Source organism: Epinephelus moara, chromosome 4 (genome assembly GCF_006386435.1).
Source record: "Epinephelus moara isolate mb chromosome 4, YSFRI_EMoa_1.0, whole genome shotgun sequence".
NCBI classification, from domain to species: Eukaryota; Metazoa; Chordata; class Actinopteri; order Perciformes; family Serranidae; genus Epinephelus; species Epinephelus moara.
In genome coordinates, this window is record NC_065509.1 from 520446 (window position 1) to 547825 (window position 27380).

The 27380-nt window shown below is 43.1% G+C and overlaps 1 protein-coding gene across 3 annotated transcripts in view; it reads left to right on the plus strand.

Moving 5' to 3' along the window:
• LOC126389516 (storkhead-box protein 2-like) overlaps positions 1 to 27008 on the plus strand; it is a 128320-nt gene extending 101312 nt beyond the window's left edge. For all 3 annotated transcript variants that reach the window (XM_050043259.1, XM_050043261.1, XM_050043262.1), the window contains exons 3-4: positions 6490 to 8920; positions 15560 to 27008. In XM_050043259.1, the coding sequence (XP_049899216.1) occupies positions 6490 to 8920; positions 15560 to 15764 (2636 nt within the window). In that variant the 3' untranslated portion in view covers positions 15765 to 27008. The remainder of the gene's footprint in view (positions 1 to 6489; positions 8921 to 15559) is intronic.
• Positions 27009 to 27380: the final 372 nt, after the last annotated feature.

The following is a 27380-nucleotide window of genomic DNA, read 5'->3' on the forward strand; positions in this document are numbered from 1 at the left end:
AGCAGTTTTAAATTTGATTCAATGTCGCCCGCTCTGGCCCCAGGGATACATTTGACTATGGCCGCTGGTGTTGCTAACTTCACGTTCCTCAGAATAGAGCTGCCAATAACCAGAGTTTTGTCCTCAGCGGGTGTGTCGCTGAGTGGGGAAAAGCGGTTGGAAACGTGAACAGGCTGGTGGTGAGCCGTGGGCTTCGGCTTGGAGCTACGCCTCTCGCGAATGGTTACCCAACCTCCCGGCTGTACGGGTGTTACCGGAGGACCGCTAGCAGAGGCTATGCTATGTGGCTCCACACCGGCTACAGGGGACTGGCTAACTACCGCAGCTACTGAATGGTTTTCCATGGTGCGGAGCCACGTTTCTAATTCACTAAGCCTCGCCTCCAACGCAGCAAATAAACTATACTTGTTACAATTACCACTGTCGCTAAAGGAGGCAGAGGCATAGCTAAACATTTGGCACACCGAGCAAGAAAGAGCAGAAGGAGAAGCCATCACTAACTGTAAAGCAAACGTTAATGTAGCTAACAAGGCTAGTAACGTGCAAATAACAGCTAAGAGATTAGCAGGGAAGTCGTAAAAAGGAGGAGAGCTATAAGTGCTTAAACAGAACTAGTGTGGGTTAAGACTTGAAGTAGATGTTAAAGCAACTGAAGTCAGAAAGCAGAAAGCAGGCTAGTAGAATTCACTAGAGCAGTACACAGACGCTGTCACAGAAACACCAGAAATGACACAACTCGCTTACTGCAATACGTCAGCACATCAATCGACAAGGTGTTTCCTTGTCATTAACCTCTGCTAGCAAACACCACAAACATACCTAAAAGCACTTTGAGGTGTGATGCACTTTAATCAGGGTAAAGTATCCATAACTAGGTTTTACAAGTTTAAGTATAAAGCAATAAGACGAGGCATCGGCAAGAAGAAATAGGAAAAACTGTGGGATCCTGACACTCACTATGCCTATACGTGCAGCAGGCTGTTTGTTAATTTGGCCAAAAATTCTGTAGAGATTGAAGCTAACTAAGTTGTGTGATGCCTGTTTTTGATCTTTGTTAGCGTAAATGATGAATTTAATCAGTGATTTGATCAAATAGTTGTAAATATTAAAGTATGACACTACTGGCCATTCAGTAGGATCATTCCTCCAAGATCAGTATGTTAAGGCAGGGCTTGACGCTAACTTTTTTCCCAAGGAGCACATGTGCTCCTAAGTTGAAAAAGTAAGGAGCGCACAAAGAACTTTAGGGACACAATGTAAATTAATCAAATAATGTGTTTTCCGTAATAAACGTGATGCAAATAGACATTTACAAGCAAAATTATTTCATGAATTTGTATACAAAATGTACAGAAAGGTAAAATCATCAAGTTTTAAAAAAGTATTGCAATTTAATTTTGTCTTTAATGTTATTATCTTATATATATTATCTTTGCAATATGATTATCTTACATAATGTTATTACTATCCTAAAACATTCTCCAGGTCCTCTGAAACTCTGCAGGACTTATTTCCACCCTGCCCAGCAGTGGTACCGTGACACCGGTCCCTAACTGCAGGGAGAACAGAGCAGGCTTCCCCGGAGGTCCACCGCTTTTCCCGGTCCCTCGTGTCCGCCACACTTTGACTTATTTCCACCCAGCCGACAGCCTGGCCGTGGAGAACAGTCCCTAACTGCGGGGAGAACGGAGCAGGCTTCCCTGGAGGTCTGCCACTTAACCCGGTCCATCTCCTCCACACTTTGACTTATTTTCAGCTGCCCAGCAGTGGTAGCTTGGAGAACGGTCCCTCAATGTGGGGAGAGGGCTTCCCCGGAGGTCCGCCGCTTAACCCGGTCCGTCTCCTCCGCCACACTTTGACTTATTTCCACCCAGCTGACAGTGGGACTTATATTCATTGTGCCGACAGTGGCTTGGAAAACCGCCCATAACCGTGTCACACGGGGAAGAGGGAAGCGGCTGGAGTTCCTCCAACATTTGCGGTTAGATTATCATATTTTTTTATTGACAAAAATATAGGCTGCTTCGGCTGATTTTTTTATGCGCACGTGCCCCTAAATATTTTTTACATTTCGCACACACTTATTTTTAGTCGCAAATGCGAGTGAAACGCTCGCACTGTCGAGCGCTGTAAGGAGAAGAGAAAGCATAGGTAGACGAACAGTACTGAGTTTTTCAATGTAACTTTTTTCTCTCTGGTAGACATAAGGGCCTCTAGTTTCGCAGACCGGGCGAGGTGGAGGCGCAGCGCACCTGCGCTTCGCCACCTGGGTGTGGCCAGGCGGATTTTGCAAGTTTGGCACACTGTGCGCGCTGCCGCAGCTACTCCTCTTTCCCACCTCTGTCCCTCCTACCTGCGCAAGTTGGAAAGAGGGACGAGAGAAGGCGTGGAGTGGGTTTTACACACATCACACCAATCAAGTGAGCCCCTCTCCTCGCCCTTAAATGCGCCGCGCAAAGGCGTAATGAGAGTTTACTCAATTCGCCATGGCAGAAGAGAGCAGCAGCGTCAGACGGCCAAACTTCTCCCAGGAGGAAACTTATGTTTTGGTCCGGGAGGTCCAAGCTCACAGTGTCCGAACATACGGAACTGCGAGCAGACCTCCACGGGCTGATGATGCAAAGGTAGCAGCTTTTTATCTGCTGGTGGGTCGCGTAGGGGAGCGTAGCGCGACAAAAATAGAAGAGCATCCTAAAATAGAGAGTTGTCGCGCCGCTCCCGTTGCCAGTGCAGCCGCTGTAATTGATTAACTGGGGAGCGAGCTGCTACGGGACCCCTGCAGTAACTTTCAGCTCCGCCATCACTGACGTGTTTTGTGAAAGACTCGTCAGAAATCAGTGTGAAGCTGCCAGTTCCAATACGCACACACTTTGAATTGTGCTCTACATAGTAATTATGGACTATATGTACCGAGTTGAATTCTGTGGAGACAGACCATTAATTTAGTAAAATAAAATGACAAAAATCGCCCAAAAAATCGCCAAAAATGAAACCAACCGTGATGGACCGATTGGCGATATATTCGTCCAATCGCCCAAGCCTACTACAGGCATTTTGTTAGCATTTCAGCCCTTTGTTGCATATTGTGGTGCTGATAGTGTTCCCCTCTCATGGGCATTGTTTTCAGAGTATACACATTGCACACTGTCTCTATAACCATTTCTAACAAGATGTTAATTTTCCCATTCTTCATTCATTTAAAGGGATCATTCAACATTTTGAGAAATAAGCTTATTGATGTTGATAACAGTCTCATGTCTGTGTCTAAACTGTCACACATGTCAACATAAAAAATAAAATATTCACTTGTAATAGATGCCATTTAAATGATTATATTATATATTAATTATATAATGGTATTATTCCATGTTTAATTTAGTTACTGCCATTTTACGCTTTCTTTTAGGAATTTTATACACAATCAGTCAAGGTAGACATGACATCTAAAAGCAGGTCGACAAAATGAAAATGCTGCAACACAGGGTTGTGTGATCTAAAAAAAATTCAGGATTGTCAGACTGTATTGTAAGCAGAGTTTATAATTCTGCATTGAATTGATGCCATCCCTGCAACATAGGCTCTTACACTGTAGCCTGACATCATGCACACCCCAGAAATACTACAGGGTGCGGCGACTTCCTGTTTATTTTTGTAAATTAAAAACCATTTCCCTCAGTGGAAATTAACCTTTTATTAACTCTTATTTTACAGATAAGAAAAAATAAATTATGAAGACAATGAAGCCCCCCCCAAAATATCATTTGAAGTCTTGTGTGTGATTTATCCTGGCTTCATATGAGTAGAGGAAAAGTATGCTAGCTGTTCTGCTTATTTAAGCAATGTAAAATGTTATAGACTCATGCTAATAATGATAGCATGTTATATATGTTATATATGTAGGGAAATGTTTTGTCCATGAACCTTGTGAATTATAATGGAGCAAAACTTTATACTTGTTTATACTTTATACTCTTTTTTGAGCGTCAAGCACTCCATTTCCTGCATTCAAGTGAATGCACCTGTTTGTGCTCCACACATGCACACACACTGACTTGCATTTATTTTCATGGGCATGACAATATCCATGTTACAAAGACTATCACATAAAATGGTCTGGCGATGCTGGCGACGCTGGTTCGTGTAACCATAGTGACTCTCCCCTGCATGCCTGCTCACGATGAGAGAGGAGAGGGAGAGTTGAGACTGAGTTACTCTGAGAAGCCAGCATGCTGCTAAAAGGGTGTGAAAAGTCCAGGATAGAAGTACTTTTCTGAAAATACTTTGCTGACTCGTGTATTGTATTTTTTCATTTTCATTTTTATTTTATTTATATTGTATTTATTGTAAATATTATTGGATATATCGAGTACCCCTACATATCAGTGTTGTTTTCGTACTCTAAATATTAAGCAAACTAGTACTGTCAGTAATAATAAAATTATACTTACCAAGTGAGTTACTCACATCTGGGAACACGATAAGATAACCAGTACAAAGTGTGACAGGTCAGCTCGAGCAGTCAGACGATCAGACAGGCTGGGCAAACAAAAGAAGTCCAACTTATTAGGAAAATGAAGGAGAACTGTAAAATTATTCTCCAAACTAACCGTTGTGTAAACATCCCTCAGTTTACACACTCACTTCACTTCACACCAGATGAGATGAGAGATTATTTGCAACTTCGTTTTTCAGACAGATGAAATCAATAGCTGTGCTGTGCACTAACTGCTTTCACTGAACAAACCAGTGTGGACCTGGAACTCTCACAAACCTTCATTCATACAACTCTCCTCATTAATAGAAGATGGCTGGTACAACTTTTGCCCTGAATTGCCAGTACACTGAGAGCAGACAGTGATCAATGTTATGCCATACACTTAGATGTGTATGACAATGTGAAAGTAAGAGTGTGTTGATGTCAGGATTAGCCCGTCCTGACTCCAGAACAGCAGCTTTCAGACACAGCCCGCTTCTGTCTCCACCTCCTTTTTTCTGCTCAGCCTTCTGATCAACAAGATTGAGAGGGAAGGGGATGGACAAACATTCTATGTGTGTTTCTGTGTGTGCTTCTACGTGTGTGTTTCTGTGTGTGCAGTCTGTCTGTCTGCATGGTGTTGCATCATTCTGGCTGGGCTGAAAGGCTGCTATGATGTAACTGGAAGTAATACCTCGAGACTGACAGAGGAGAGAGAGACAGGGATAGAGGTTGGGGGGGGGGGGGGGGGGCAAGAATGAGAGAAAGCAGGAGAGGAGAATAGAGAAGAAGCAGAGAGGATAAATGAGAAAGAGAAGAAAATAGGAGGAGAGCTGAAGCAGAATGGCTGTCTCAACATTTGTTTACTGAAGTGAATGCAGACACTGTCATCCACAGGTTCATTAAGCCCACCTGATGATTCCTCTTATAGCTGCCTTCAGTTTACTAAGAGTGGACAATTCCTTATAACAACTGGATGATCATTTTTTTTAAACTACTTTTTACATAGCTGGAATGTTTTTGATGCTTTATATCATATGCATATATTAGTTCCTAACACTTCCAAAGACAAAAAAATATACACAAAAAATTGTGCTTAATTATGAAGAAGTTTCCAATTACATTAAAAAGACAGATGTTAGCAGGTGGTGTTGGCTTTTTTTTTTTTTTGTGCAGTGGAAAAGGGGCTATAGATGGCCTCTGTCTAGACCTCTAATCAGGCCCAAAAATTCAGGCCCGACCCTATGTGAACCCGCACAGTTTCTGTCTAAGCCCAACCTGAGCCTGACAAACATTTATTACAAGCTAAGGGCTGACGTGTTTCCTCAAACTATTACTCCTTCTTCTCTTCTTTATTTCAGTAGTCTGTTGTCTCATGCGCAACAGATTCGCCCCTTGGTGCATCTACTGCACAGCAATCCATTACGATGCAGCACGCAGATGATGATCACCACTTTTCACTGCATGTTACACATATCTCTCCCACTGCTGGAGAAGCAGAAGGAAACATTGCTGACCAAGTCACCTTCCAGTCTCTTCTCTCTCCTTCTTTCTCTTGTTTTCTGTCTCTCTCTCTCTCTCTCTCTCTCTCTCTCTCTCTCTCTCTCTCTCTCTCTCTCTCTCTCTTTCTCTCTCTCTCTCCCTCTCTCTCTTTCTCTCTGTCACATGCGTTCTTAATAAATAAGAGAGTGCTCAATAATATAAATAATAAGGTATTACAGCCCGGCCCAACCCAAAGCTGGTGGGTTGGGTCCAATTGGGTCCAGGCACAGAATCAGAGCTCCACCTCTGTCCCTCTCTGTCAAACTTAGATGAACAAGAAGACTCTTGAGAGTGGTGCATGAATGACCTTTTGTTGTAGGTCAACCCAAAAGTTAACACATAATCATAACTTTTCTCATATAACAAATCTGAAGTGGGATTTCTTGGAGTTAAAGGTGATGAAAGGAGAATGTAATGTAAACTTCTCTGACATGTGTCCGCTCTAACTGCTTCTTGTCTCTGATTTTGCTCAGGTGTTCCCACACCAACGGAGGAGGTTCTGCACCACACACTGGGCATGCTGGTCCGTGAGCGGAAGATCTACCCAACACCAGACGGATATTTTATTGTAACCCCTCAGACTTACTTCATCACTCCGAGCCTAATCCGAACTAGCTCCAAGTGGTATCACTTAGATGAGCGATCGGCTGACCGTCACCAACAGCAGCAACATCAGAACCAACAGCAGCATCAGCAGACACAGTGCACCTCCCCTCTCTCTGGCACCATCACCCCGTCCACCTCCGGAGCCGTGAGAGAACGAACACACCCGAAGTCCAGCCAAAACCACAGCGGGGGAGGCGGAGGAGGTGGGGATTCTTTTTACAACAACAGTTACCGTGGAGACGATCCCCCTAGCCACCACACCACCCTGCAGCGTCGATCTCCCAAAGACCACCGGGAGGCTTACTCATCCCCCCACTCCCCACAAACACCTCCTCAGCAAGCAGGAGGCAACACAGAAAAGAGTCGCAGCACCCTTGGGTTCCCCTTCAAGACGGATACGCTCACCAAGCACCGAGGTGGGGGAGGTGGGGGAGGAGGAGGAGGAGGAGGGGGAGGAGGAGGAGGAGGAGGAACTGGAGAGATAGAGAAACAAACAGGTGGAGGAAGTGGTACAGGAAGTCGGAAATTTGGTTTGAAGCTGTTCCGCCTGAGCTTTAAGAAGGACAAGGCCAAGCAGCTGGCCACCTTCTCCGCACAGTTCCCCCCTGAGGAGTGGCCGCTCCGTGATGAGGAGGCACCCAGCCAGCTGCCACGCCATGTAGAGATGGAGATCATCCGGAGAATCAACCCTGACCTCACTGTGGAGAACCTCGCCCGGCACACAGCCGTCATGAAGCGCCTCGAAGAAGAGCGTGCTCAGAGGAGTAAAGCGTCATCAGCCAATCAGAGCTCCAGGAGTAGGAGAAGTGGGGGTAGACACAGGAAGCAGTCTCAAACCAAACTCAGCCGCTCACATAGCAAGACGAGGGCGTCCCGCGGTGAGCCAAGTGACAGTTCTCACCTAGAGCTTGCGGACAGGGACTACAGAGCCTACTCATCCTCACTGGCCCGGTCACCGAGGGAACACGCCCTGGCCATGGAGCGGCAACGGGCCCGCCTTCACCTGGCACACAGCAATCCCAACATCCTCGACTCTTCCCACCTGCCTGTGACGCCAGAGTGGGATGTGTCTGGAGAGCTCGCCAAGCGGCGCACAGAAATGCCTTTCCCTGAGCCAAGCCATGGCCCCTCAGCCCACCACTCCAAAGTCCACCGCTCACACTCCCACACCCAGGAGAGGAAGTCCAGAAATGAACGCAGTGACAAGGCCAAGGAACGCTCCAGATCCATGGACAATTCTAAAGGACCTCTTGGAGTGGGTTTGATCGGACCACCTGATTATTATGACGATCGGAGCCGTTACTATACTGACGATGGCACCTTGCGAGCCAATCAGAGCTCTTCTCACTACTCTCGTGCCACGCCCCCCTCAGCTAAGCTGCCTGTGGATTCTCTGGGGTTGGATGGTGGCAGGAGTTTAGAGAAAAGTAAGAGCAGGGACAGCCTGCCAGCATACTCACCCAAACTACTGCCCACCGCCATCCCTCCTGATGATTACTTCCAGTGTGCCGGTTCCTCTGAGGCTGCTCTCACAGCAGCAAACCCGCTGGGAACTCTGGGCAAAAGTAGCCATGATGGATTAAAACTGGGCAGCACTGACAGGCAAACGGACAGACAGACTCCCCATACTCTAGAAAATAAGGAGGACTTGTCAAAGGTGGGACCTAAGGGTGGCAGCTTGCCTCCAATACCCCTCTCTATCCCTGACCCTCCACTACCTAATGGACGACCTCCCCACAGTGCCTCCTCTGGTCAGGAGAAACGTAAGGAGATCTTTAGTAAAGACACACTCTTTAAACCTCCTCCCAGCCTCCCTTTGCCCGGCTACAGCTCCCTGAGAAAACCCCCAGCCCTCACCTCCTCTACTCTGTCCTCGTCCTGCGATGCACTTGATTCCCAGGAGGCCTTTGATGCTCCCAAACCTCTGGTGGCCACACCATCTGCTCCCCCACAGGGGGTTGAACCCACAACCAGTGCTGCAGAGGCCTCCTTTGACTACTACAATGTCTCAGATGACGATGAACTCGAGGAGGGGGGGAGTAAAAGTCGAGGAGAGGATGAAAAAACTGGAGGAGGTGTTGTTGGGATGGGAGGAGGTGGAGCAGGGACCATGCAGTGGCTGTTGGAGAGAGAGAAGGAGAGGGACCTACAGAGGAGGTTTGAAAGAACCCTCACCTTCCCTGGTGCTAAAGAGAACCTTCCAGAGCCCAGCCAGAACCAGCAGTCAGCCCACTCTGCTAGACTGGACAGTATGGACTCCAGCTCTGTCACTGTGGACAGTGGATTCAACTCACCACGGTGAGAACATGATTACACATACTGCATGCATATATACCTGATAGTTTCTGTTCCTGATACATTATGGGCACATTCTCATTTACCATTTATTGAATTCAACGGTTTGCATTATGGGGTTGTTAGCAAAAAGTTTTCATCCATTTCTCCTAAGTTTTGAGGTGAGATGATGTTTTAGTCGACTGACACAAGATAAAAGGAGTCATGTCCTTTCTTTGTCCACTTGTAACAGTATTATCAGTTTTTCACCAAACCAAATGTGGGTCGGTCCGTCTGAAATAAGACTCATGCCTACGTCTAAAGATAGCATTCAATACAATTTTATGAGTCTGAATCCAGTATCAGATTCCTTATTAAATCTAATTAGGTTTTGCCTTAAACAATTGGTAATATATAATTTTATTAGTAACTTTAACTCAAAGGCTGGGTAAAAATCATTCACTCATTCATTATTCTCGATACAGCAGTTAACTCTATCGTGACCTGTGACAGGAGAGTTCTGCTGCTTACTAATTATCATATTCTGTGTCATAACTGACAGGTACAGTGTCATATGACAGTCATTTTGCATTTATCAGATGCAATATATAAACTGCAATTCATGGAGTTGTCAGCAGAAAGTAGCCATCGACAATGTCGTCGGCATAAGGGGGTTTACTTGATCTGCAATGGTGTTCAGGTGGGTGGAGCACGTCAAGTAGCATCTACATGAATGCCAGGACCAAAGGTTTCCCAGCAGAACATTGCACTGTAACTAGATGATCAATGTTATTCATTTCACCTGTCAGTGGCTTTAATGTTTTGGCTGATCGGTGTGTATCTTTAGAGTGACAGTGATTTTTCTAATACAGCACCAACGTGCCTTTACCATCCCTAGAATGAAGAAACCTTGTTTGTGTTCATTGCTGTGATGCTCTCAGCTCAGATACTAAATGTTACTTGAAGTCAGCCAAATAGGCCTTTTGTTTTACCAGACACTGGTACAGCCTCCACTACTGCTGTCCAGTGGGATCAGGAGAGATGCTCCACCATGTGCTAGAATTTAACTTAACCATGACCAGGACACAGACGTGTTATTTCTCTCATTTGTCTAATAATGAAAATTTGATATTTTTAGATATTTTTTTTATAAATTGATTTGCATTTGATCGAGTGAAATAATTATTTGATCCTTTTGCAAAACAAGACTTAGTTCTTGGTGGCAAAACCTGTGTTGGCAATCACAAAGGTCAGGTCAGTCTCTTGATGCGGTGAAGTGGTCCTGTCCCCTTAGCAGAGAAACACCCCCAAAGTATAATGCATCCACCTCCATGCTTGACGGTGGGGATGGTGTTCTTGGGGTTATAGTCAGTATTCCTCCTCCTCCAAACACGACGAATTGGGTTGATGCCAAAGAGCTCGATTTTTGTCTCATCTGACCGCAACATCCTCTCCTAGTCCTTCTCAGAATCATTCACGTGTTCATTGGCAAACTCCAGAAGGGCCTGTACATGTGCTTTCTGGAGCAGGGGGACCTAACGGGAGCTGCAGGATTTCAGTCCATTACGGCGTAGTGTGTTACCAATGGTTTTCTTGGTGACTGTGGTTAGTTGCCTTGAGATCATTAACAAGCTCCCATGTAGTTCTGGGCTGTTTGCTCACCGTTCTCATGATAATTGAAACCCCACGTGGCGAGATCTTGCATGGAGCCTCAGACCAAGAAAGACTGACAGTTATTTTATGTTTCTTCCATTTGCGAATAATCGCACCAGCTGTTGTCACCTTCTCACCAAGCTGCCTGGCGATTGCCTTGTAACCCATTCCAGCCTTGTGCAGGTCTACAGTCTTGTCCCTGATGTCTTTGGACGGCTCTTTGGTCTTGGCCATGGTGTTGATTGACTGCTGCTGTGTACAGGTGTCTTTTATAAAGGTAACGAGCTGAGATAAGGAGTAGGCTTCTCTCTTAAAGGGAGAGGAGTAATTTGAGTGCCTCGTGGACACATAACTAGTCTGTGGGAGTCAGAAATCTTGCTGGTTGGTAGGGGATCAAATGCTTATTTCACTCGAGCAAATGCAAATCAATTTATAACTTTTTTCCAATGTGTTTTTCTGGATTTTTTAATTGATTATCTGTCTCTCACTGTTAAAATAAACCTACCATTAAAATTATAGACTGATCATTTATTTGTCAGTGGGCAAACTTACAACATCATCAGGGGATCAAATAATTATTTCCCTTACTGTAAGTGCTTTATAAAGTCAGAAGAGAAATGCACACAGTTCCTATTACTGTGCCTCTAAACAAGCCATCAGGATTTCTATGAATTTGTGATGTCACAACTATACAATATAGACATGTTTGCAATAGAAACATTCTAAAAGGGTCCATTTGTATTTCTTGTTGTCATCTTTTGCAGTATATGTGAATGAAATCAGCAGACAGGAAGCCAACATGGACCCAGGCTGTTGCCTAGCAATGTAATTCCAGAGAAACCTTCTATAGACCAAATGACTGTGACATGGCGCTAACAGCAATAATTGCTCATAAGCAGCAAACTGACAACTGAATACAATTGCAGAGATATGTAAAATCTGAACAAAACTTGTTGATTTCTGTTTTCATTTTCCGATGTAACTATAACATTTAAAGATATGTAGTTAAACACAGTGGTTCAACCCATGTGATGTTTCTGCTGTGCTTATTTCAAGTACTGTGTTTGTTTTCTCACGTTTTTGATAAAAATCTACCGGTACAGAAGCTAAACAATGAACTGCTGTGGACGGTGTGAGTAGTGTGAGTATGCTATATTTGAATATTTGCTCCACTTTGCCTTACACACTAACTAATTGAGGCCGCAGTAGACCAGCAACTCTGTGTTTAGTAAAATTAACATTTTTGTCAGAGGAGTCTGTGGCCTTGATATAACAGCTTCAGTTACCTGTCGGGGAAGACTGTCAGGTCCCAAGGTAAAGTGGTGAAAATTTTGTAAATATTTATACACTTTATTACTATTATACTTTATTTATTTATACACTTCAGCTAATTTTTTTTGGTTTGTTTGTTTTATGGGCTTTGTCTGCTCAGCGCTGTTTGTAATGTACGTGAGGTGAGGATTTTCTACCTTGGAAATCATTGTAAATAAACATTGAGATTGGGTCCATAAAGAGCGTTTCAGACAGAGGGTGATTACAGGTATATTCAGGCAGACCAGTATGAAAAAAATACTGTGTTCTTTGTACATTAAATATGTTCTAATAGAAACCCAAAATACAAGTATGAACCTGAATATGAGCATAATATGGGACCTTTAAAGGTAAAACATGAGACTCCTGTGGTTGTTACTGTGAGACAGCTGGTCTACAGGTGTGCTGGACTGGACTGTAACTGGGGGAGAAATGAATAATATATTTATCATAATTATAGGTCAGGTTATTGAAGAAAAAGTAGTGATATTATTGACTATGTGTAAAACAAAAGAAAAAAACAAACTTTTATGTAAGGAGAAGCAGGAATCACAGGCACAAGATGAATTGATCTACGATCCTCACCTCACTATCAGCATACAGAACTTCATGTCTGTGTTCAACATAGACATATATGGACAAAGTTGGGACAGCGAGTCGGTCAAACATGTCACATCACTGCAACTTAATGTTCTGTTTGTTTGATAAATTGATCTTACAATAATGGGACAAAATAAAGCCTGACACTGTTTAATTGGAATATCAGAAAATGTGACATCTTGTCATCAGTGTGATTTGACTCTGGATTCTTCAATGATGGCATTTTCCATCTTAGGATTTAGACATGAGTCAAAGTTCTGTCAGTTTTCCAAGCAAATTAACTGATAAGCCTAAATTATAGATTTCATGTAAATAAAAAATTAAGTGGGAGAATACAGCTCCCAAAATGGACATGAGGTGTGAGCTAGAGAAGACATATCACTAGCTAATTTTCTACCCAAATGTTACTTCACTTCAGTGTTAATTTTAATAACAACTGGGAATTCAGGTCAAGTCTCGGTCACTTACTGAGAATTGTAGTTGGTTTAAAGGCACGTTCTGGTCCGTTTTTGTTTTGTGGGACTGATTGTTAATTTTAGTCAGTGTTTTTGTCATCATTTTCTCTGACAGTTTTATACTGTAATGGATTTTGCTGAAGGATATTTCTCCTGTCTGCAAAAGTTCCAGTGAGAAGTATGCATACCTTGAACTGTTAAGTCATTTAGGCTCAGAATGTGTCACTGACTTACTGTTTTTCCATATCATACTATTATAAATGCCTCAAGCTATTTGTATTACTGGTCTTATTGAAGTTTTGCTAAATTCAGCATTATGTTTTACTCAATATACCCAGTCCCCACAGCCTCTCTGTCCCACTATAACCAGTCCCCACAGCCTCTCTGTCCCACTATAACCAGTCCCCACAGCCTCTCTGTCCCAGTATAGTGAAATGACCCAGAAGTATGTAAGACGTAGCCATAATAAGAGCTGTTTCACATTCCCTTATTATTTAGGAAAAGTGCTTCATTTATAATCTCCTTTAGCAAAGGATATACTGGACCATCCCTTACTATGGAAAGGAGACAAATGCCAACCCACAATTCCTTGCATTTAAAGCAGTGCACCAGTTGGTTGTTATGTGGGGATGTTTTTTGGGATCAGGCAACAACCTAAAAGCACAATCAGGTCAACATGACAGGTGTTTACTAAGCTGTGAGCTGGTTCTTAAAGGAGCTATATGTAAGAAATCTAAAGCAAATAGTCATAAAATCATCCTAATATGTCACANAGCCGGACTTGCTCAAATGGTCCGCTGGAAAACCGAAGATCAAGGACATGGCGACACGGCCCTGCCACGGCAGCCACCCGTGGGCAAACAAATCAGTCTCCAGCGTGCCGCTGTCCAGCAACCTCGAATCTGTAGGGGAGAGGGGGCGGACACGACTCGCGGCAGTATTTTGAATTTGAGTGCAGTAACCGTTTTGGCCACATTCTTACATACAGCGCATTTAAGTTATTATTAGTATAGTCAGTATATGCTAATGATCAGATCAAGGGTCACTCTCCTATCTGAATGTAGCCTAAACATTTTTCAAAAGCATGTTTTATATCTCTATAGCTTCTTATATGCTCATTCTGTTATTATTCTTTATAGATTTACTATTTTTTCAATGCTTCTCAGTGAAAGTAGCTTATTTCATATGACTGTACGTCTGTAAATCTTAATGTACAAGCTCATAATCAGTGTCTTAACCATAAATGTTTAATTCAACACAGTGCAATACTTTGATAAAAAGTAGTTAAGTAAAAGTAAATTTACAGATTTTGCAAATACTCAAAAAAGAAAAAGTACACAAAATAATGACTCTGTTACAGTAAAAAGAGTGAATGTAATTCGTTACCACCCCTATTGTTAACTAGTAGTTTTTCCCCAAGCTGCTGTGCTACAGTGATAAACTTCCTTATTTTATAATCATGGTTGACAAATACAACATAACATTTTTGAAGTAGGGATGTATGAGGTACTTATCTATAGTCAGTGTGTTACCTGCAGGCAGTGTCGGTCGGCATGCCCCCACTTTGGAGAAGCAGGAAGGAGTCCAACATAGAAGCAAAGCAATGTACTGCAATGGATGAGTCAGCGACAAAATGTATTGTAGCTACCAAAAAAATCAATATCAGTTTAAGTGTGCGCTACATTTAGAAGCTTTCCCCTGCTTTACTTTAATGTCAGACAGTGATTTCCCACGGATAACTATAGCTGTTATAGCTCTCTTTTTAAAGCCAGACTTCACTGAGAAAAACAGTGATTTAACATTGCTGCACACAGGAGCTGCTGGACAACCGCTGCGTCAATCAGTTAGTTAGTTTGTGTTATTGTGTGACTTTGGCGTTTCAAAAGGTAAGTTTAGATTCACCAAAGTCACACAACAACACAAACTAACTAACTGACTGAGGCAGCAGTACACCAGGAGCTCTCGTATTGAGCAATGTTAAATTACTATTTTTCTCAATGGAGTCTGGTGACTTTGACGAAAGCGTAGACGGGGAACTGAAGACATTAACAGCTTTCTTGTCAAAACAGGCTGTCTGATTGAAAGGTAAAACAGTGAAAATACTTTCAATATAGTGTACACTTAAACTGTTAAAGATTTTTTCTAGGTTGGACTTTTTTTAGGGGCTAAAATTTGTTTTGCTGACATCTCCACAGTAGTATATTGCTTAGCTTCTGTTGTGGCGCTCCAGCCTGCTTCTCCAAACTGTGTATGTGGTGACTGATATCTAGTGTATGTAATATACTGTTTATGGATAATTACCTCATACAACCCCACTTCAAAAAATCCAAGCGATCCCTTGAATGTGAACACACTTACATAATTTTTAGACATAGTCAGGCAGGTTTTTTTGTTCTTCTTTCTTATTGTTGTCATTTGGTTATTGTTATTCTTTATATGAATGTATGGACAAAGTTGGGACAGCGAATTAATTTATATACAGCTGGTCATTCAGTGCATATTCCTCTGTGACATGATGATGAACCAAAACCTGTACAAGAAAGTACAAAAATATTTAGTCTTGTTGTCTGTTGGAAGCTTCAAGCACCTCATCTAAAGTTGTGGTTGTTATGGTTTCTCATTGTGTGTCACTGTCTTTCTGCAGAACAAGGGAGAGCCTAGCGTCAAACACTTCTTCCATAGTGGAGAGTAACCGTCGGCAGAACCTGGCACTGAGCCCCGGCCACCTCGGCATCACTACAGGCAACGGCCCCCCCTTCTCCTTCCGCGCCATCCCAGAACCTGCCGGCACCCAACCGGAGAAACTCCAGAAGCCCAGCGCTTGCCTTGCGTCAATCACCAGCGTTTAGGGGCAGAACTAAGGGCTGGGTGGAGCGCCGAGAGCCAATGGAGAGAGGCCAGAAAATAAAAGTCCCACCCCTAAGGACTGTTACATCTTTAGACTGACTGAATCAGTGGAGCTGCCACAAGCCCACTGTGGAACTATAGCTATTAACACACACACACACACACACACACACACACACCTACACACTCACTTGGACAGATACAAACAGCGAAATTTAGACTACCAGGAAACTGCTCTCTCTCACACATACACACACATATACACACCAGGCCACTGGGCAGACTCTGACCATGTCATTCTACAGCCTCTAGTTTACACACTGCTGTTGTGTTGTTTCACTTTCACGTGGGTTCTAGTGCGTGTGCAGTGTGTGTGTGTGTGTGTGTGTGCGTGTGTGTGTGTGTGTGTGTGTGTGTATGGGTGGGTGTATGTTTGTATAATCTGTAATCTCAGGTCATGTTATTTCCACTCCCATTCCAGCTGCTCCAGATCAGCGCATCTCCCTCTGGTGGTGTCTCCTGGTATTACACACTGAAGAGATGCAGCTCTGCTGACTACTGTTACTGATGGTACACACACTCTCACTGATCCAGCTCCTACTCACTTTGTCTCTGTTAGTGTCTCTGTTCTAAATTCACCACAGGCAGACTAGTTGTAAGGTGCAGTGCCACAAGAAGTGACTATGATAATTAATACCCTTGACCATCACTCCAAAATGCATCAACAATGTGAGGGGGTCAGACAGTCGAATGAGTGACCTGTAAGCAGGACTGTTTCACTGTAACACTCTCTGTAGAATGAAGCTGAGCAGTTGTTGTATCTGTTGGATGCCATGATGCCCATTTAAAAATGCCTTAACACTTTAGCTCCAGGGATGATGACAGGGGTTTTTAATTACAGACTGTTAAGGCTGTCATGGTGACAGATCTTTTCCCACTTTTTCCTCTCTGTTTTTTGTTACCCCTCATGTCCACTAGATCTAACTGCGTCACGTTTCAGCGCTCTGGCATTCCAGCCAGTGCACCAGTGTCCACTGGAGACATGCTCTTTTCTCCACTCCACTATCATAACAGACCGAAACAGTACACTGACCCTGAGAGCTCAACGCACTGCAAATGATGAAAACATGGGACAGTTTTTAGGGCCACCCTAGATAAGACTTTATTGATCCCTGAGGGGAAATTCTCATGGTACAGCAGTACAGAGACAGGCTGACAAGTTAAAGCAGTGGTTCCCAACTGGTGGGTTGCGGGTTCAATTTGAATGGACCGCAAGTGACTCACGAATGTGTCAAGTTTGTAAAAAAAAAAAAAAAAAAAAGAAAAAAAAAATCTTTATTTTGAAGTACAGTGAATTTGAAGTGAATGTTTCCTTCTGTAGAGTGAGTGAATGACAGCTACTTAACAAAGACAGCAAACTAGCTGGACAACATGGACAAACGCAAGTATGATGCTGAATATATCCATCTCTGTGGACCTTGACGTAATGACTAAGGAGAAATCTGGATCCCGCTGCTGGACCAGTCGGGAACCACTGGATTGGAGAACGGATAGAAAACTATTGAAAAATATAAAACATAAGGTATTAAAAAAATTAGAGAGGTGACTTTAAAAAGGAATATACAGTATATACATACCTTACACAATATAATTGAATTTATATATACAGTGTATAAACATCTATATTTATTAACAGTTGACATGAAATTACTTTACTTGCCTTCTTAGTGTTTAGGTACATATAGGTACATAACACTCGCTCTCCAGGACCGCAAGTGTTACTTGAATAAGTAAACACGGACTAACAGGACCAGACTGGCTGACCCATATGCTCTCACTTGGTGGATGGATGACTTGACATGATTGCCGAAAGTGGGATGGTCAGCTTTGTGGTTGATTACCGTGCCAATCTTACATAGGAGGATGACCCTTGAATGGTTTCATTTGATTTGTTTTGTTATTGAAGCTAATGTTAGCAAATGCGCAAAAAAGGTACCCTTACAGAGAAATCCAATATTACTCTTAATACCTCCCCAATTTCTGATGAGGTGGACATGATAACCCCTAATGCACATAACATTACATTATTCATACTTTCCCCCTAACCTGATATGAAGTGTGCGCTGCACATGTGAGCATTTTTAATGATGGCCTTCGTCCAGTTCTTTAGTCATATCACTTTTAACATAGTTGTCTTCATTTTTGCAGCTGGTATGCGATGAAATTTAAGTTTCGAGCCATGACTCCTACTATTCTGGCTCCCAATAACACAACAAGACAACATTTTAAGACTCCTATGTAGCCTACAGCCCTGTGGTGGTGAATCGCATTTTGCCCCCAGCTAACAAACTGACTTCATTGTGACGCCAGCCCTAAAAGGCTCTATAGCTAACCTGTTTGCTTATGGAGTCACTTCACAGTGGTGTTCAAATAGAAGCTGTTGAGATCCTGCATATGATGTCACAACCTGTAACAGCCGCCATACCAGTAAGCAGAAACCATTTTTTTTCTGTCCTGATAGCATGTAAATGTATTCATACTGACTGCTGGGGGAGCTAATCTCACATGACATAATATTTCCACTATGCCAGTCACAATACTAAACCCACAGTTCAATAAACATACGATTTATGGATATGAGTGATTAATAGCAGTGTGGTGGTGGAGATGCTGCATAAGAAGGGACTATTGTTGTGGTTACACTTTGCAGTGATTATGTTGATGATCACTGCAATGGCTTTCATTCTTCTAAAAGATAACTGTAGACATGAAACAGATCATGTTTTTGGTTTAAAATGCCCAGTTTGGGGGACACAGTCTCAGTAAAAAGCAACTGCTTTTTCATGGCACTATCCACAGTGAAAGCATAGTAATGACTTGCTAAAATACAACCAGTTTGTTGATTGTTGGTCTCTAACAGTGGCCTGCAGCTTGGCAGGTGTCTCGCCTAGATGACACACAATCCACCATCCCCTCCACCTCCTGATTACACAGTCAGATCATACACCACATCATATTAGAAACTTTGATATGATAAATATGAAACGTGTAATGTATTTGAGGTTTGCAGAAACATACAATGTCGACATTTTTTTCTGGTGACTGAACTGTCTGTTTTAAAGCCCATTTAACACTGCCTGTTTGAGGTGAGAATATTGCTCTGTTATGCCGCCTTGCAGTTCTGTATATAAGGTACAATCGGAGAATGGAGGAACAGAGTTGTCTCTCCTTTAAAGCCTAGTTCACATTACACGATTTTCACCTCGATGTTGACGTCGCAGAGGATCTTGAGAGCCACCTTGGGTCGGAGGTGAGTCGGCAGATAGACTGCCCTCATGTGTGAACAACCCTCCGAGCCAGTCGCCCCCTCGTCTGAGACTGGGACTGGATATCTGGCATGCTAGAAAACTGGAGAGGTGTGACACGACTGACAAAGAGCATCCACCAATGAGAGGCGGGGACGGAATAAATGTGAGGAGAACAAGCCAGCAAGCAACAGCAACAATAGCGGCATCCAGAGGATCACGTAGTGCCCGTTGTGTTTGGACCCAGGCTCTGGCGGCACATCTGATTCATTTATTTTTACTTCCACGCAATGTAAATAACCCACCTGTAGCCAGATAGCGCAGGGTCAAGGACAGACGTTCTCTAGGGGATATGGCAAGCCTAAATCTGGTGTCTTTCCTTGCGATGTACGGCTCTACCAGCCCCAGCAAGAAATCAAAGTCCTCCGCCGTCATCCGTAGCATTTCCCGAAAACCCGTTCGATCATTCAGCTATGAAAGGTACAATAATCTGTCAAAATACATGCATAGACCATATAGACAGTACAATAAAAGCTGTTAGGCTAGCGGCACAGTGGCAACCGAGTTTCATTCACAGAACTCACCTCCAACTCTCTCTGCAGAGTTGACAACCCGCGCGCTGCGTGCAGTGACCCATTCCTTTACCCAAATCCCTTTCTTCTTATCCTGTTTCTTCTCAGCGCAGAGCAGGGCACAAATGACCTGCAGAGCTCCAAGCTGTCGGACATCCATGTTGACAAGTAGCGCTGGGGAACTATCCTGTTTTGGTCACGTGTGACAAAACGTAGTTTGGTGACGTCACCGCGTTATCTGGGGCTCTGTCGGCGAGGGCTCGGTAGTGAAATCTTGTGGTGTGCACACACAGGCCGTAATGCAGTTGGCGAGACTCCCCATGACAGAAACACACGTCGCCAGAGATGAACACTGAAAAGATCTCCGCGACTCAAGATTGGTCAGCCAGTCGTGTAATGTGAACAAGGCTTAAGTCACCATGGGAGGTAGTGACAGTGCAGAAACAGTGTCTGTATAAACAGGACAGCCGGCAGAACGGTATCATGGGTAGGACTGGTGTGACATTTTGACGACATGTTACACGTGCAACCCGACGCAGAAGACTTAAAAAGCAGCTAATACCAGTTAGTGGGTAACTTAAAGAAGGAGAACAGCAGCTGTAAGTTGGGGAAGCAATGAGATTTAGGAGCTCCTTACCCTCTGAGCAGAGGACGTGATCAGCCGCCATACAACAGGGATGGTAAATTATTGTTATTGACATGTTAATGCCATTGTAATTGTTTAGAAAGTGCTGACAATGTGTATGTTATATGTCACATTAGAGGCTGACATGTTAAATGTCACGCCTGTCGCGCCTCTTGATTCCGCGATGTGGGATGCTGTCTATAATCACACACTGGAGTGGAATGATGCTGCAGTCGTTCTGTGTAAAAGTGCAAAAGCAGTACAAAGAAGGGACTCACAGAGGCTCCATAGCGCCATCTCTGTGTAAAAGGGCTTAAGCCATGCTCTGATCATATAAAGCCAGTAGCCTGTTGTAATGTTAGCCACTAAAGCTCACTAAGAGAGCTTGTTGTGTGATGGACCCATAGTGATATATACGAAAGGTGGAGACGTCAGCAGGCTCTAGTGATATTCATGATTTATTTTTACTACCTTAGCAAACTATGGTCAATGATGAGCTAAGGTTACATGTAGATACACACACATTCGAGCACCCTAACTGTAACCCTTAATGACTAATAAATGGAAAAACTGTGGATTAGCCATGGCTGCTTATGGATCTGCTGCTTTGCTTCTGCCCCTCAGTATGGCACTCAGCACTATGTTGCAATGTGACAGCATGACTTCAGTAAAACTTACTGACACAGAGAGCACACAGAAATTGAGAAACTCATTGGTTTTGTTTTTAGATGGACAGTTTTTTCTATTTAATTCTTATAAACTTTTTCAGATGAAATGAGAGGAGGATGGGGAGTGGGTGGAGAGAAAAAAAACAGCCTGTTTTCCTTCCCAAGTCATCAAACACTGACACATTGTAACATCCTCTGCATGTGATACTGAAGCCAAATGCAACATTAAGCATCTTTATTCAAAGCACCAGGCTTTCGAGTAACTCTTATGTAAACCTACCCGTGGCAATAGAGAATAGAATTGTGACATGAGCAGTAATGAGCAGCGCAAAGCATTGTGGGATTTTAGGACATGGCACCAACAGTAGAGACCGAGGACTAGTAGGCGATGCGGTTGAGTTTATATCTTATCCTGCTTGAAAAGATGGTGGAATGGTGAACATTTGCTGCATTATCAACTACCATAACCGTTCTCACGACTGGAGTGGGAAACAGATCGCTAATGGAGTGCAATATTTCAGCTTTCTAGCTAGCACTGGACATTGTGCGCGCTCCACTTGACCGCTGGAGCTGAGGATCACATGTGGCTTGAGCAGAGGTTCATTAAGGAGTTCAAGCCTAAGACATGAATATCATTTGCATGAATGTAAAATTAATGACAAAAAATACAATCACAGTAGCCTCCACATTTACACCTAACATTAATCACCACAATGGAAGTAAGTCTGAAACAGTGCAGAAAGAACAGCAGCAACAACAGCAGTGACAACATCAGAGCCACTGCCACCTTGGCTGGAAATCACACGTAGTAACAAACTTAGTGTTAACCAAAATGTAGCCTAAGTGAAAGAACAGCTGTAATGACAACAAGTGATGCAGTGTTGGCCTTGGAAGAAAATGCTGTTAGTGGTGACACAGAGAGGTGTGTGTGGTGAGTAGCAATTTGGTTACCTACCTTTGTGCAAATGACGATTTTCTGGTCGTTGACTCTTAAAACCTGCAGGTCCTGCACCCATGTATATTTCAGCTGAAGGTGAGCCTGAAAATATTTATAATGTCAGAGCTGCTCAAATGTGTAATAGCTTACACCACAACTGAGGTAGGAAAACCTGTACAGAAATGTTACATTCAGTAGCTTGTTGAGATCACCGGATTGCTCCTTGGGTTCGTACGGATCGAGGCTGTTTGTTTCCTTTCATTTTTCGGAGTAGTACTCCTTGGCTTCCTTGTTCAGCTTCTCTTGGAAGGGAATGATGCCCTTGGTCTTTGACAGGTCTATCCTTGTTTTTGGTCTCCGATAAAGAAGCATGTCCTAAAATAGGGCTGCCCCTACCCAAAATGCAATGCGCTATGACGTCGTTCCCTGTTCTCTGTACTTGACACTGAGAGCAGCTGACGTAGTGTAACGAGCGACAGAGTTCACGTAGGGTGGGAGGGAGGGTAGATAGATGGGTCAAACAAAACAAAACCTTCACCCAGGAAGAGTTTTGTCCTGTGTGAAACCAAAAGTCAACATTGTTTTCATGCAACAATAAATGTCATCCACTGACATCACTCATGAGATGAATTAACATGACATCAGAGTATGTTACGTAACAAACGTACTTATTTTTACCCAAAACATCATCTTTTTTTAAACCTAACAAAGAAGTTTTATTGCCTAAACCCAACTACGACCACTTCACGTTACAATGCTTCAGCTTTGTGTCGTATAGAAACCCTATAAGGTGCCCTGTGCATTGCTATGAGACGCCAAGGCGCGTTACAAAGCTTCAGTATTTGGTGACCTTGGAATGGGAACGGGTTGGAATAAAGATAAATACGCAGAAATTGTAAACAAAATAAACAACATTAGACACAAAGCACCTTCATTTCAGTACACACTTGAAGCCAAATCAAACAGTAAATGTGTGAATGTCAGACTGCTTGAAGGCGTGATGCAGCTGTATCCAGCGGACATGAGAGGTTACAGTCATAACCCTGTTGAGTTTCATATCTAGGCTGTGAAAAGTGAGTAGCTGACTTCCTCAAAGAGTTGGGAATTTTTTTACCAGCAAATATCACTGATCGTTTTCAGTGGATGGGAAGTGAATTTGAAATGAATTGTCTAAATCCTGGCATCAGAGAAAGTAGATGCTGCTGCATGATAAAGGCCAGCACAGGGTGTACAGGTGTACGTTTATCAAAAGCAGCTGTACTGGCACCTAAAGTGGCTGAGCGTCCAACAGAGACTATGAGATACGAGGTGATTCAGAAAACTCAACCAGGCCAGTGTTATACACAACAAGCAGGGATGTGACTTTTTTTTATTTCAGTATTGTTTTTATTTATACACAGCTAAACCATTCATTAACATTTCTATCATGTTCATGACTACTTTTTTTCCAACCAGTCTGAATCAAATCCCTGAGCCACTCTCACTCCTGGTGCTAAGATGTATTATGGTCAGTGACGGTCATGATAATTGTCATAATAAAAAGGGTGATGAGAGAGCTGAAGTATAATAAATGATTGCTTAAACTTGTATAATAGGTTTCACCTGCATACATTTGACAACGGCCATTTAGTCCCTTCTATGAAGCATATGGGGAAACACGACTGGGATTTCACAGTGATAGGACAGACTGACGGGGCGACCACTGACTATGGCACAGGGAGATTCCACGTGTTGGTCTCATTGTAACCAGACCTGAGCTGAGTTGGATTTACCTTTCTCGAAAAAAATCCTGCAGTCCTATAGGTCAATCATTTCCCATCCTCCTATAGGCTCAGGGAGCTGTCAGTCAACCCAGTGTTGTCGTCCTATAGGCTCCTCCACAACTACCTCCACAGCAGCAAAAACACAGCCCGTCCTTTCTACTATCACACTGTCATCAGCCTCTAGCCTGTGAATGTCTGCACACTTACACACACACACACATATACACATACATATATACTCTAACACACTACACATCAAAGTGCTGGACTCCCTATTGTATCCCTTTCTTCACTAACAAGGTTTTTTCTAATGGTACATGATAGCATTGTCGGTCATCTGCCAACCCACCACACAAACACACACACAGTGTCCTTCTACTACTACTCCTCCTCCTTAATACAGCCTCTAGTGGTACATGACTTCCTCTGCAGAATGAACCTCTGTCCTGATCCAGGAAGGGACTTCAGATAGTGTTGGCCTTTTCACCAATAAGACATGTAACACAATACCCTGACATACAGCAATGCAAGCAAACCCACTGTGATGATCAGATTCAGTAAGGATATGCACAATGTAAGACTCCAGATATACTCCAAAGCCAGTTCCTCATGACCATACATTTTGGTCAGTGTGCTGTCGCCCACACAAATGTCTGCATGGATGCCAGCAGACATGAGCTGCAGATGAATTCTCATAGCTATGTGTAAAGTACAAATTAGCCTTAAGGGGTTCAGTATGCTTAAAATAAACTAGTTCATAGAGTATAACATGTCATCTGACTTTGGCGTCCAACTGATCAGACATTTTTTCGATTTGTTTTGAGTATACTGACCCTTTAAGTGTGCCTCAGCAAAAGATACAAGTGTCCCTGCTTTTAGTTAGAGTGATGACGAATCAGAATACTTGTCACTCTCACTTAGTTAACTTAACTTGCCCGCTTTATGGTAGGACCTGGTGTTTTGTTTTGTTTTTATTCTATTTATTTTCATACATTTCCTCATGTTTGCTCAATGTGAGGTGCTCAGTTCCTTATGCCCTGCAGTCCTTGTCGCAACTAACTATACTGGATGTCTGGGCAACTATGTCATTAGTGTAGCGACGAGGACAAGAACCCTCACTGGCTTCCCAGTTTCAAACACATTGTGTTTGTAGGATCAAACTCCTGAATGGTAGACTGGATCTCTAAGGGCCTTTTCACACCTGAAAGTCTGAACTACGGTTCGCATTGAGTTTTGGTTTAAGATTGCCGTTATACGAACACACTAAAGAACCATACGTAGCATAGCAATGTCACGTCTCCCTATACTTGACACTGATTGATTAATAGACAAGCTCTCCCATCCTCTCATATCCCCTCTCTGTCATCCTCTCAGAAAATAATAGAAAAGTATCAGAGTTTTTGTGACTTTTTTCCAACTGACTCTTTATAAAGTCATCTCCTTCACTGCCCGTGTTCTGCCGCGGCTCATTTTGTTATGTTGCATGGTTCATGGACAAACTAAAACCTACACTGTACATTTATGACCACTTGACAGCTTAACTGTTAATTTCTCCTCTGCTTCAATCGCCAACACCTCTCTGCTCCGAGTGCAGCCACCGTCACTCTCTCTGTCATTCAACCACACACACACACTACAAACAAACACTACGCTATTCTTATCACTTGACGATAGGTGAACCATGGTTCAGTCTGATCTGGATCGAGACCACCTCTTTCTGTTGGACCAAGGTTTGGCTGTTTGGTCCGTTCTGTGATCGGGAAAGTTTTACACCTATTATTTCAGTTCAGATCAAACTGAAAAGTCCAGACCAAACAAGATAGGTGTGACAGGGCCCTAACTCATCACCAGCGTGTGCTCAGAACAAATGTAACAAACACTTCTCATATGAAAATTCCCTTGATCCCATTAAAGAACAAGCCGAATGTCTCTGTGTATGACGTAAGAAGTATTATCCATACCACTGGAGTAGGATTCTACTCCCTTATAGACTGTTGGGTCTTAGTTCTCATTTGACCACTACATTCAGTCCTACTCTGCATCTTGCCACTACTCAAGGGTACAACCTAATGTCTTACCACTGCAGTAAAAGGTTGAGTATGCTTTGCATCAAACTACTTACACTAGAGTTTCACCTTCTTTTCCCTTTGTACTCGGATACTGGTTTATATTCTTTCCCCAGTGGACTGATATTTCTGTTCTACAAATATGGCCACTATTCTATCAATACTTAACAATTCTAATCTCTCTGTTACAATTTAAAGAGATTTGCAGTTTGTTTCATTGCTGTTCTTGGGTCTTAGTCCCTGGGGTGCTAGAGAAAAAGGTCCAAGGGGGACTGAAACCCTTGGGGGTGCTACCAATAATTCAGATTCTAACCTCTGTTCTCCAAGCATCTAGGATTGTAGCCCATAGCCTACAATGTCAGCAGGGTTCTAGGGCAATATTCAAGGAGTATTATGTATTTGTCATAGGGTTCTTGTCTCTGCTCTATCCCAACAGAAGGGTTCCAGTCCATTACAGAGCACACAGTAGGTTTTGGTCTTTACTATATAATTGCTCTAGGTTTCTAGTCAAAGTTAAACCTCTACAGAAGGGTCTGTAGTACCGGTTGTACCCACGTAGTTGGGCTTTATCTCCTATGACTACAGAAAGACACTCAGAGGGGGAGGGATAAGTCCAGATTCTGTTAGTCAAGATCTAGTCTCTGTTCCACCATTACCATTTAGAGAGGTGTCCTGTTCCTACAAATACAGTAGTTTCAGACCCTGTTGTACCACTAATTTTGGGTTTACCACTATAGGTTGACTTCCTGTCCCTACAGTGAAGTTTAATCTCTAATGTACCACAGTTTTGGGGTTTTAGCTCCTGTTCCACAGCCACAGTGGGGTTCTTGTCCCTGTTCGACCAGTAACAGAGGGCTGTTATCCCCTGCATGGTGGAGGTCATGGGTTCCATCCTTCATGTCTGATGATTGCACTGCCCCCTACCTGATTCCTCCCTGCTACTGTCTGGCCCAGTGGCCCACCATCAACCCCTAGCCCCCTCCAGCCACAGCCCTGTAACCTTCCATCCCTTTTCTACACTGACAGTCCATGAAATGTCTTCCCTTAACATCGGCGGTGGTTTATAAAAATGGAGGTTCAACAATAACATTGTTTCTAATGGTGACGGTATGTCATACCTGTAAATGATGTTTATCTGTCATGCCTAGTCAAATAATTTAAACAATAAAAAGAGGGATTTTTTAAATGTCTATAATATCTGAAAGTCCCTTTGATGTGTAGTAATGGTGTTACCGTTGTTGTAGTGTATGTGATACCCTATTGGGATTGTGTTACTTTTTAAGATAATAAAATAACAATGTTTGGTTATACCACTGTTGTGTGTTTTAATGTGGTCAACATTACTGCCTTATGAGAACACAATACAGCAGGAATTGGAGCCCAGTTTGAAAAAGAAGTCTAAAGATGGACAGCAGAACAGGGCTATGGGGGGAGAGAACTTAGGACCCTGTGTGTTTGCTCAATGTGCAGCTGGTCTTGTGAGCGCAGTATTCCAAGAACACCTTGAAGGAACTTCTTCGTATTCTGCACAAACGTGGACTCAACAATGACCTGATTAGATATTTGGTGGTTGAAGGTCAAATTCACTGTCACCTCACAAAACATGTTTTTGGGTTAGGATTAGGGTTAGTAAGTAAGTAATAGTAAGTAAACTGAACAGCTTGACTGGTTTGCAGAGGCAC